The following is a 12,641-nucleotide window of genomic DNA, read 5'->3' as shown; positions in this document are numbered from 1 at the left end:
GTTTGCTTGTTTGTGATTGCAGTACAAGCAGGTGGAGCAGTATATGTCCTTCCACAAGCTGCCAGCCGAAATGCGTCAGCGCATCCACGAATACTACGAGCACCGTTACCAGGGCAAGATGTTTGACGAGGAGAACATTCTGGGAGAGCTTAGCGTCCCTCTGCGAGAGGTGAGTGGGCAGAGGAGAGGTTACTGAGATAGTCCCTTGCATATCGGCTCACTGGTCTTGCAAAAAGCCCTCTATAATGTATTCGCTTCGTGGTTTCATGGCTCTAGAATTCATGGCAACACATTGCTGTTAAGAACAAGTTGGTTTATTCGTGAAAGGTTTAACAATCACACTGCACATTACCAGTTCATCCACCAGGCTCACAACTGCATGCCTCGACCCCCAAACCCAACTGGCCGGAGTTTTATTGAGCCTTGCGAACATCACATGATTTGCTAAGCCCCTCCCAACTCAACAGCTCTACAACTATTTTTAATCTAACTTGAAATCAAGCGCCCCTTTTTGCTTAAGGCACAAATTTCCAAATAAAACTTTAAAGGGAACTTAAATGAAATGAAGATTCTGTTCCCGGGGGTGATGATGCACACCAGTCCCTCCGGCGCCCACCTCTCGCGGAAGGCCGCGAGCGTAGCGGTGGACACCGCCTGCTCCATCTCCAGGGACACCCTGGCTCGGATGTAACCGCGGAAGAGAGGCAGGCAGTCGGGCTGAACGACCCCCTCGACCGCCCGCTACCTGGACCGGCTGATGGCCCCCTTGGCCAGGCCCAGGAGCAGTCCTACGAGGAGGCCCTCGGACCTACCCGCTCCCCTCCGCACAGGGTGCCCAAAGATCAAGAGTGTGGGACTGACGTGCAGCCAGAATATGAGGAGCGGCCCCTTTAGATATTGGAAGAGGGGCTGCAACCTCACATAGAAACATAGAAAATAGGTGCAGGAGCAGGCCATTCAGCCCTTCTAGCCTGCACCGCCATTCAATGAGTTCATGGTTGAACATGCAACTTCAGTACCCCCTTCCTGCTTTCACGCCATACCCCTTGATCCCCCGAGTAGTAAGGACTTCATCTAACTCCCTTTTGAATATATTTAGTGAATTGGCCTCAACTACTTTCTGTGGTAGAGAATTCCACAGGTTCACCACTCTCTGGGTAAAGAAGTTTCTCCTTATCTCAGTCCTAAATGGCTTACCCCTTATCCTTAGACTGTGACCCCTGGTTCTGGACTTCCCCAACGTTGGGAACTTTCTTCCTGCATCCAACCTGTCCAAACCCGTCAGAATTTTAAACGTTTCTATGAGGTCCCCTCTCACTCTTCTGAACTCCAGTGAATACAAGCCCAGTTGATCCAGTCTTTCTTGATAGTTCAGTCCCACCATCCCAGGAATCAGTCTGGTGAATCTTCGCTGCACTCCCTCAATAGCAAGAATGTCCTTCCTCAAGTTAGGAGACCAAAACTGTACACAATACTCCAGGTGTGGCCTCACCAAGGCCCTGTACAACTGTAGCAACACCTCCCTGCCCCTGTACTCAAATCCCCTCGCTATGAAGGCCAACATGCCATTTGCTTTCTTAACCGCCTGCTGTACCTGCATGCCAACCTTCAATGACTGATGTACCATGACACCCAGGTCTCGTTGCACCTTCCCTTTTCCTAATCTGTCACCATTCAGATAATAGTCTGTCTCTCTGTTTTTACCACCAAAGTGGATAACCTCACATTTATCCACATTATACTTCATCTGCCACGCATTTGCCCACTCACCTAACCTATCCAAGTCACTCTGCAGCCTCATAGCATCCTCCTCGCAGCTCACACTGCCACCCAACTTAGTGTCATCCGCAAATTTGGAGATACTACATTTAATCCCCTCGTCTAAATCATTAATGTACAATGTAAACAGCTGGGGCCCCAGCACAGAACCCTGCGGTACCCCACTAGTCACTGCCTGCCATTCCGAAAAGTACCCATTTACTCCTCTTTGCTTCCTGTCTGACAACCAGTTCTCAATCCACGTCAGCACACTACCCCCAATCCCATGTGCTTTAACTTTGCACATTAATCTCCTGTGTGGGACCTTGTCGAAAGCCTTCTGAAAGTCCAAATATACCACATCAACTGGTACTCCTTTGTCCACTTTATTGGAAACATCCTCAAAAAATTCCAGAAGATTTGTCAAGCACGATCTTCCTTTCACAAATCCATGCTGACTTGGACCTATCATGTCACCATTTTCCAAATGCGCTGCTTTGACATCCTTAATAATTGATTCCATCATTTTACCCACTACTGAGGTCAGGCTGACCGGTCTATAATTCCCTGCTTTCTCTCTCCCTCCTTTTTTAAAAAGTGGGGTTACATTGGCTACCCTCCACTCGATAGGAACTGATCCAGAGTCAATGGAATGTTGGAAAATGACTGTCAATGCATCTGCTATTTCCAAGGCCACCTCCTTAAGTACTCTGGGATGCAGTCCATCAGGCCCTGGGGATTTATCGGCCTTCAATCCCATCAATTTCCCCAACACAATTTCCCGACTAATAAAGATTTCCCTCAGTTCCTCCTCCTTACTAGACCCTCTGACCACTTTTATATCCGGAAGGTTGTTTGTGTCCTCCTTAGTGAATACTGAACCAAAGTACTTGTTCAATTGGTCTGCCATTTCTTTGTTCCCCGTTATGACTTCCCCTGATTCTGACTGCAGGGGACCTACGTTTGTCTTTACTAACCTTTTTCTCTTTACATACCTATAGAAACTTTTGCAATCCGCCTTAATGTTCCCTGCAAGCTTCTTCTCGTACTCCATTTTCCCTGCCCTAATCAAACCCTTTGTCCTCCTCTGCTGAGTTCTAAATTTCTCCCAGTTCCCAGGTTCGCTGCTATTTCTGGCCAATTTGTATGCCATTTCCTTGGCTTTAATACTATCCCTGATTTCCCTAGATAGCCACGGTTGAGCCACCTTCCCTTTTTTATTTTTACGCCAGACAGGAATGTACAATTGTTGTAATTCATCCATGCGGTCTCTAAATGTCTGCCATTGCCCATCCACAGTCAACCCCTTAAGTATCATTAGCCAATCTATCTTAGCCAATTCATGCCTCATACCTTCAAAGTTAGCCTTCTTTAAGTTCTGGACCATGGTCTCTGAATTAACTGTTTCATTCTCCATCCTAATGCAGAATTCCACCATATTATGGTCACTCTTCCCCAAGGGGCCTCACACAATGAGATTGCTAATTAATCCTCTCTCATTACACAACACCCAGTCTAAGATGATCTCCCCCCTAGTTGGTTCCTCGACATATTGGTCTAGAAAACCATCCCTTATGCACTCCAGGAAATCCTCCTCCATTGTATTGCTTCCAGTTTGGCTGGCCCAATCTATGTGCATATTAAAGTCACCCATTATAACTGCTGCACCTTTATTGCATGCACTCCTAATTTCCTGTTTGATGCCCTCCCCAACATCACTATTACTGTTTGGAGGTCTGTACACAACTCCCACTAACGATTTTTGCCCTTTAGTGTTCTGCAGCTCTACCCATATAGATTCCACATCATCCAAGCTAATGTCTTTCCTAACTATTGCATTAATCTCCTCTTTAACCAGCGATGCTACCCCACCTCCTTTTCCTTTTATTCTATCCTTCCTGAATGTTGAATACCCCTGGATGTTGAGTTCCCAGCCCTGATCATCCTGGAGCCACGTCTCTGTAATCCCAATCACATCATATTTGTTAACATCTATTTGCACAGTTAATTCATCCACCTTATTGCGGATACTCCTTGCATTAAGACACAAAGCCTTCAGGCTTGCTTTTTTAACACCCTTTGTCCTTTTAGAATTTTGCTGTACAGTGGCCCTTTTTGTTCTTTGCCTTGGGTTTCTCTGCCCTCCACTTTTCCTCATCTCCTTTCTGTCTTTTGCTTTTGCCTCATTTTTGTCTCCCTCTGTCTCCCTGCATAGGTTCCCATCCCCCTGCAATATTAGTTTAACTCCTCCCCAACAGCACGAGCAAACACTCCCCCTAGGACATTGATTCCGGTCCTGCCCAGGTACTGGTCCCACCTCCCCCAGAACCGGTTCCAATGCCCCAAGAATTTGAATCCCTCCCTGCTGCACCACTGCTCAAGCCATGTATTCATCTGCGCTATCCTGCGATTCCTACTCTGACTAGCACGTGGCACTGGTAGCAATCCCGAGATTACTACTTTTGAGGTCCTACTTTTTAATTTAGCTCCTAGCTCCTTAAATTCTTTTCGTAGGACCTCATCCCTTTTTTTACCTATGTCGTTGGTACCAATGTGCACCACGACAACTGGCTGTTCTCCCTCCCATTTCAGAATGTCCTGCACCCGCTCCGAGACATCCTTGACCCTTGCACCAGGGAGGCAACATACCATCCTGGAGTCTCGGTTGCGTCCGCAGAAACGCCTATCTATTCCCCTCACCATCGAATCCCCTATCACTATCGCGCTCCCAATCTTTTTCCTGCCCTCCTTTGCAGCAGAGCCACCTACGGTGCCATGAACTTGGCTGCTGCTGCCCTCCCCTGATGAGTCATCCTCCCCAACAGTACTCAAAGCAGTGTATCTGTTTTGCAGGGGGATGACCACAGGGGACCCCTGCACTATCTTTCTTGCACTGCTCTTCCTGCTGGCCTTCCATTCCCTATCTGGCTGTGGACCCTTCTCCTGCGGTAAGACCAACTCACTACACGTGATACTCACGTCATTCTCAGCATCGTGGATGCTCCAGAGTGAATCCACCCTCAGCTCCAATTCCGCAACGCGGACCGTCAAGAGCTCGAGGCGGATACACTTCCCACACACGTAGCGCCCAGGGACACCGGAAGTGTCCCCGAGTTCCCACATGGTACAGGAGGAGCATATCACATGGCCGAGCTCTCCTGCCATGTCTTAACCTTAGATACCCTTAAATTGGTAATAACAATGTTACAGTTCACTTACTGATATAAAAAAGAAAAGAAAAGCTACGCACCAATCACCAGCCAATCACTTACCTCATTGGCTGTGACGTCACTTTTTGATTACTTTCTACTTCTATTTTGCTTTCTCTCCCGCTGTAGCTGCCTTTTGATAGGCTGCTCCCCTCTCACCAACTGCTGCTGGCTCTCGATCTCCCGCTGGGCCTTTTATAGGTCGCTCCCCTCTCACCCACTGCCGCTGGCTCTCGATCTCCCGCTGGGCCTTTTATAGGTCGCTCCCCTCTCACCCACTGCCGCTGGCTCTCGATCTCCCGCTGGGCCTTTTATAGGCCGCTCCCGCGTCTCACCAACTGCCGCTGGCTCTCGATCTCCCGCTGGGCCTTTTATAGGTCGCTCCCCTCTCACCCACTGCCGCTGGCTCTCGATCTCCCGCTGGGCCTTTTATAGGCTGCTCCCCTCTCACCAACTGCCGCTGGCTCTCGATCTCCCGCTGGGCCTTTTATAGGTCGCTCCCCTCTCACCCACTGCCGCTGGCTCTCGATCTCCCGCTGGGCCTTTTATAGGCCGCTCCCGCGTCTCACCAACTGCCGCTGGCTCTCGATCTCCCGCTGGGCCTTTTATAGGTCGCTCCCCTCTCACCAACTGCCGCTGGCTCTCGATCTCCCGCTGTAGCTGCCTTTTGATAGGCTGCTCCCCTCTCACCCACTGCCGCTGGCTCTCGATCTCCCGCTGGGCCTTTTGATAGGCTGCTCCCCTCTCACCCACTGCCGCTGGCTCTCGATCTCCCACTGGGCCTTTGATAGGTCGCTCCCCTCTCACCCACTGCCGCTAGCTCTCGATCTCCCGCTGGGCCTTTTGATAGGCTGCTCCCCTCTCACCCACTGCCGCTGGCTCTCGATCTCCTGCTGGGCCTTTTGATAGGCTGCTCCCCTCTCACCCACTGCCGCTGACTCTCGATCTCCCGCTGGGCCTTTTATAGGCTGCTCCCCTCTCACCCACTGCCGCTGGCTCTCGATCTCCCGCTGGGCCTTTTATAGGCTGCTCCCCTCTCACCCACTGCCGCTGGCTCTCGATCTCCCGCTGGGCCTTTTATAGGCCGCTCCCCTCTCACCCACTGCCGCTGGCTCTCGATCTCCCGCTGGGCCTTTTATAGGTCGCTCCCCTCTCACCTGCTGGCTCTCGATCTCCCGCTGGGCCTTTTATAGGTCGCTCCCCTCTCACCCACTGCCGCTGGCTCTCGATCTCCCGCTGGGCCTTTTATAGGTCACTCCCCTCTCACCAACTGCCGCTGGCTCTCGATCTCCCGCTGGGCCTTTTATAGGTCGCTCCCCTCTCACCAACTGCTGCTGGCTCTCGATCTCCCGCTGGGCCTTTTATAGGTCACTCCCCTCTCACCCACTGCTGCTGGCTCTCGATCTCCCGCTGGGCCTTTTATAGGTCGCTCCCCTCTCACCCACTGCTGCTGGCTCTCGATCTCCCGCTGGGCCTTTTATAGGTCGCTCCCTTCTCACCAACTACCGCTGGCTCTCGATCTCCCGCTGGGCTTTTGATAGGCTGCTCCCGCGTCTCACCAACTGCTGCACACACACACTCGATAAAAACATGGAACACAGACTCCTCCAGACCGCAGAAATTGCAGACGGCCTGGGAGCCCACGAACCGACTTAAAAACTTATTGCACCTGGACTGCCCCATTGGGGACCCCCGCCTCCTCCGGACGGCAAGATGGTACGCCATGGCGTGTCCGGACGGCAGACGAGGATGGCAAGGTGGAGAGTGTGCAGGAGCAGCCCGTGCAGGAAACCCCTCCGCGCAGAACTGAAAGGCACCGAGGGGATTTCCCCGAGGAGGCTCAAGTCGTGAGGCGCCGGCTCCCTAGGGAGGTTTCGGGGCTTGGCGCCGATGAGGAATTCCGTCCGGGCGGGGGGGGGGGGCGGTCAGTTCGGACGGGATCGCCCCACGTGCTTGGGCCTCCTCGACACACCTAACGGAGTCAGGGCCCAGCGCTGTTTGTAGCAACTCGATGGCATTGGCCACACCTCTACAAACCTGTCAGCATTTATTGCCCGTACCGAATTGCCCCTTGAGAAGGTGGTGGTGAGCCGCCTTCTTGAACCGCTGCAGTCCGTGTGGTGAAGGTTCTCCCACAGTGCTGTTAGGGAGGGAGTTCCAGGATTGTGACCCAGCGACGATGAAGGAACGGCCGATATATTTCCCAGTGGGGATGGTGTGTGACTGGGAGGGGAACGTGGAGGGGGTGGTGTTCCCAGGCGCCTGCTGCCCTTGTCCTTCTAGGCGGTAGAGGTCTGGGAGGTGCTGCCGAAGAAGCCTTGGCGAGTTGCCGCGGTGCATCTTGTAGACGGTGCACACTGCAGCCACGGTGCGCCGGTGGTGGAGGGAGTGAGTGTTGAAGGTGGTGGGTAGCGTGGCCCATCGAGCGGCCTGCTTTGTCCTGGATGGTGTCGAGCTTCTCGAGTGTTGTTAACCTTTCACCTGCCTCTGTCGCCCCCGCCAGGAGATCGTCAACTTCAACTGCCGCAACCTGGTAGCCACAATGCCGCTGTTCGCCAACGCGGACCCCAACTTTGTCACCGCCATGCTCACCAAGCTGCGCTTCGAGGTCTTCCAGCCGGCCGACTACATCGTGCGGGAGGGCACCGTGGGCAAGAAGATGTATTTCATCCAGCATGGCGTGGTTAGCATCCTCACCAAGGGCAGCAAGGAGACCAAGCTGTCCGACGGATCCTACTTCGGGGGTAAGGGAGTCACACCCTCCGCTCCCCTCCCCCATGCATCCCCTCCCCTCCCCCTCCACAACCCCGCCCACTCCTTCCCCACCTTCCCCTCCTCCGGCCCATCCCTCCCTCCCCTCCCCGGCCCACCCCTCCCCAACCCCGCCCACTCCTTCCCCGCCCTCCCCTCCTGCAGCCCATCCCTCCCTCCCCTCCTCGGTCCACCCCTCCCCAACCCCGCCCACTCCTTCCCCGCCCTCCCCTCCTCCAGCCCATCCCTCCCTCCCCTCCTCGGTCCACCCCTCCCCAACCCCGCCCACTCCTTCCCCGCCCTCCCCTCCTCCAGCCCATCCCTCCCTCCCCTCCTCGGTCCACCTCTCCCCAACCCCGCCCACTCCTTCCCCGCCCTCCCCTCCCCGGCCCACCCCTCCCCACCTCGCTCCCCTCCTCTGCCAACCTCCTCCCCCCACACTCGCCCATCCCATCCACCAACTCCCCACCCTCTCCCCACTCCTGCCATACCCCTCCCCCACCTTACTCCCCTCCCCCCTCCCCACCCCTCATCCATCCCCTCCCTCACCTCACTCCCTCTCCGCCGCCCCCCCCCACCCCCCAACCCCCCCTCGCCTCTCGTGGGCCCTTGGGGTTTACAGAAAGAAGCTTTGCATCCAGCAAGGCTGATGGCCAAGTGCAATTTAAAATGATGTGGGATTAGATCTGAGGTTTAACTGGGATTGGATCAGCACTTAAAGTGATGCAGCACATTCAACTTTATTTGTAATCTGCTCAGGGCTGAGAAACAGAGAGAGAGAGAGACAGAGAGAGACAGACGGACAGTGAGGGACAGAGAGTGACAGTGAGGGACAGTGAGAGACACAGAGAGAGAGAGAGAGACAGTGAGAGGCAGAGAGAGAGAGAGTGACAGTGAGGGACAGTGAGAGACACAGAGAGAGAGAGAGAGACAGTGAGAGGCAGAGAGAGAGAGAGACAGTGAGAGGCAGAGAGAGAGAGAGAGAGACAGTGAGGGACAGTGAGAGGCAGAGAGACAGACAGAGAGAGAGAGAGAGAGGAGATAGTGAGTGTGAGAGAGAGAGACAGACAAAGAGAGAGAGAGAGAGACAGACAGGGAGAGACAGACGGACAGAGAGAGAGAGAGAGAGAGAGAGAGAGAGACAGAGAGGAGAGACAGAGAGAGGGAAAGAGAGAGACAGAGACACCTCCGACAGTGCAGCACTCCCTCAGTACTGCCCCTCCGACAGTGCGGCACTCCCTCAGTACCGCCCCTCCAACAGTGCAGCACTCCTTCAGTACTGCCCCTCCGACAGTGCGACGCTCCCTCAGTACTGCCCCTCCGACAGTGCGGCGCTCCCTCAGTACTGCCCATCCGACAGTGCGGGGCTCCCTCAGTACTGCCCCTCCGACAGTGCGGGGCTCCCTCAGTACTGCCCCTCCGACAGTGCAGCGCTCCCTCAGTACTGCCCCTCCGACAGTGCGACGCTCCCTCAGTACTGCCCCTCCGACAGTGCGGCGCTCCCTCAGTACTGCCCCTCCGACAGTGCGGCGCTCCCTCAGTACTGCCCCTCCGACAGTGCGGCGCTCCCTCAGTACTGCCCCTCCGACAGTGCGGGGCTCCCTCAGTACTGCCCCTCCGACAGTGCGGGGTTCCCTTAGTACGGCCCCTCCGACAGTGCGACGCTCCCTCAGTACTGCCCCTCCGACAGTGCGGGGCTCCCTCAGTACTGCCCCTCCGACAGTGCGGCGCTCCCTCAGTACCGCCCCTCCGACAGTGCGGGGCTCCCTCAGTACTGCCCCTCCGACAGTGCGGCGCTCCCTCAGTACCGCCCCTCCGACAGTGCGGGGCTCCCTCAGTACCGCCCCTCCGACAGTGCGGCGCTCCCTCAGTACTGCCCCTCCGACAGTGCGGGGTTCCCTTAGTACGGCCCCTCCGACAGTGCGGCGCTCCCTCAGCACTGCCCCTCCGGCGCTGTAGAAAGGGGGGAGCTGTTTGCTGTAACGTCTCTCTCTCTCCCCAGAGATCTGCCTGCTGACCCATGGGAGGAGGACTGCGAGTGTGCGTGCAGACACTTACTGCCGCCTCTACTCCCTGTCCGTCGATCACTTCAATGAGGTGCTGGAGGAGTACCCCATGATGAGGCGGGCCTTCGAGACCGTGGCCATGGACCGGCTCAACAGGATCGGTACGTGTTCCCGCGGAGAGGGGTCGTCCCCCGTAATGTGTCCGCTTCATGGGCTCCCTGCTTCCAAATTCATGGCAACACGTTGCTATTCAGAACCAGTCGGTTTATTAGCAAAAGGTTTAACAATCACACGACACATGACCAGTTCATCCACCAGGCTCACAACCACCTGCCCCATCGTGGATCCACCGAACCCAACTGGCCGGGGTTTTATTGAGACTTGTGAACATCACGTGACTAGTTCAGCCCCTCCCAACTCAACAATATACCGAGGTACAGGAAGCCATTCAGCCCCTCGAGCCTGCTGCACAGGAACAGGAGGAGCCCATTCAGCCCCTCAAGCCTGCTGCACAGGAACAGGAGGAGCCCATTCAGCCCCTCGAGCCTGTGACACAGGAACAGGAGGAGGCCCATTCAGCCCCTCGAGCCTGTTACACAGGAACAGGAGGAGGCCCATTCAGCCCCTCGAGCCTGTTACACAGGAACAGGAGGAGGCCCATTCAGCCCCTCGAGCCTGTTACACAGGAACAGGAGGAGGCCCATTCAGCCCCTCGAGCCTGTTACACAGGAACAGGAGGAGGCCCATTCAGCCCCTCGAGCCTGTTACACAGGAACAGGAGGAGGCCCATTCAGCCCCTCGAGCCTGTTACACAGGAACAGGAGGAGGCCCATTCAGCCCCTCGAGCCTGTGACACAGGAACAGAAGGAGGCCCATTCAGCCCCTCGAGCCTGTTATACGGGAACAGGAGGAGGCCCATTCAGTCCCTCGAGCCTGTTACACAGGAACAGGAGGAGGCCCATTCAGCCCCTCGAGCCTGTTATACGGGAACAGGAGGCCCATTCAGCCCCTCGAGCCTGTTATACGGGAACAGGAGGCCCATTCAGCCCCTCGAGCCTGTTATACGGGAACAGGAGGCCCATTCAGCCCCTCGAGCCTGTTATACGGGAACAGGAGGCCCATTCAGCCCCTCGAACCTGTTACACAGGAACAGGAGGAGGCCCATTCAGCCCCTCGAGTCTGTTACACAGGAACAGGAGGGGGCCCATTCAGCCCCTCGAGCCTGTTATACGGGAACAGGAGGCCCATTCAGCCCCTCGAGCCTGTTATACGGGAACAGGAGGCCCATTCAGCCCCTCGAGCCTGTTTACGGGAACAGGAGGCCCATTCAGCCCCTCGAACCTGTTATACGGGAACAGGAGGAGGCCCATTCAGCCCCTCGAGCCTGTTACACAGGAACAGGAGGAGGCCCATTCAGCCCCTCGAGCCTGTTACACAGGAACAGGAGGAGGCCCATTCAGCCCCTCGAGCTCTGACCTAATTCCCCCGCCGGGCGTTAACCCTCCTCCTCTCTCTCCGCAGGGAAGAAGAACTCTCTGCTGCTGCGCAAGGGAATGGATGGCTCCAACTCGGGCTCGCTGGATCTGCGCGACAGCGAGATAATCCAGCAGATCGTCAAGCACGACCACGAGGCGGCTCACGTGATGCGCGAGCGCCAGGCGGCGGCTGGGGGGGCGGGCACGTCGCGGGAGCAGCGCGGCAAGCCGGTGATCTGGGCGCCCTTGGTGCACGCCCCCCTGCAGGCGGCCGTCGCCACCACCTCGGTGGCCGTCGCCCTGACGCACCAGCACCAGCTGCCGGCCGCCATCTTCCTGCCCCGCCCCGCACTGGCGGCTGAGCTGTGCCAGCCCCGGGCCGCCCGCCGCGGCCCCCCGCAGTCCCGCCAGGCCTCCGGCCCCAGCTCCGCCGCCCAGTCGCGGACCACCACCCCGGAGGGCGGGCCGGCCCGGCCGCCGGTGGGCCCGACGCAGGCGGTCACGGGCTCCCTGCGCTCGCGGGGCGCCTCCCGTTCCACCTCGCTGCTCCAGCAGCCCCCCGGCCCGGCCCGGAGCCCGCCGGCCGCCGGCAAGAGCCTCCACGACAGCCCGTCGCGGGTGACGGGCTCGCAGGGCTCGCTGCCCGCCCAGCCGCCTGCCGAGCGGCGCGGCCCGCCAGGCCTGACCCAGGACGCCCGGCACCTCTCGGCGTCTCAGCCGGCCCTGCCCCACCGGACCGCCCCACCGCCCGCGGCCCACCGCGGGACCCGCCGCTCGGCCGGCAACATCGCCCAGCTCACCTCCGCCTCGGTCTCCGCGCTCCTGGGCCGGGCGGCCAGCGGGCCGGCTGCGGGACCGGCTGCCCACCCCCAGCCCGCCACCCCCGCTCCCCCGGCCTCCCCTCCCCGTCCCCCGCCCCCCTCCCACAAAGCCGAGACCACCAAGCCCGCCAAGCTCAAGCTGACGTCCAACATGTAGCCCGCCGCGGGAGGTGGTCCCGGGAGAGAAGGCGCTCGATGGTTTAGGGGGGGAGGGGGGCCCGGTTTCTCGTCAGCCTTGCGCCCCCCCGTCCCGTCGTCAGGCGCGGACCCCCATCGTAGGCCCGGACCCCCGCTCCCAGCCGACGGGATTGGGAGCGGCGGGGTGGGGGGTTGTCTCGGGGAGTTCATGCCTCGCCACCCGACTGCGATCGGAGCCCCGGTGATTGTTCCTCGGGGTGGGGGAGGGGGGCTTTGATTACCCCCGAGGGGGCGGGGGTCGCTGGGTGCGAAGGACGAGCTCGCCCGGAGTCGGCAAGGCAAGACAGAGTGGAAGAAAGTGCGCGGGGGGGGCAGGTGTGGCGAGAGAGAGAGTGAGGGAGGGAGGGAGGGAGGGAGAGAGAGAGTGAGGGAGGGAGGGAGGGAGGGAGAGAGAGAGAGAGAGAGTGAGGGAGGGAGGGAGAG

At 57.6% G+C, this 12,641-nt stretch overlaps 1 protein-coding gene across 1 annotated transcript in view; it reads left to right on the top strand.

Moving 5' to 3' along the window:
* The window catches only part of LOC139240088 (potassium/sodium hyperpolarization-activated cyclic nucleotide-gated channel 4-like), a 55,681-nt gene extending 43,504 nt beyond the window's left edge, over positions 1–12,177 (top strand). Inside the window, exons 6-9 of the mRNA XM_070868464.1 lie at positions 23–169; positions 7,471–7,711; positions 9,721–9,885; positions 11,246–12,177. Of these exons, the coding sequence (XP_070724565.1) occupies positions 23–169; positions 7,471–7,711; positions 9,721–9,885; positions 11,246–12,177 (1,485 nt within the window). The remainder of the gene's footprint in view (positions 1–22; positions 170–7,470; positions 7,712–9,720; positions 9,886–11,245) is intronic.
* Positions 12,178–12,641: the final 464 nt, after the last annotated feature.

This window comes from Pristiophorus japonicus, chromosome 30 (assembly GCF_044704955.1).
Source record: "Pristiophorus japonicus isolate sPriJap1 chromosome 30, sPriJap1.hap1, whole genome shotgun sequence".
In the NCBI taxonomy this organism is placed as follows: Eukaryota; Metazoa; Chordata; class Chondrichthyes; family Pristiophoridae; genus Pristiophorus; species Pristiophorus japonicus.
This window is presented reverse-complemented; position numbering and strand designations above follow the sequence as displayed.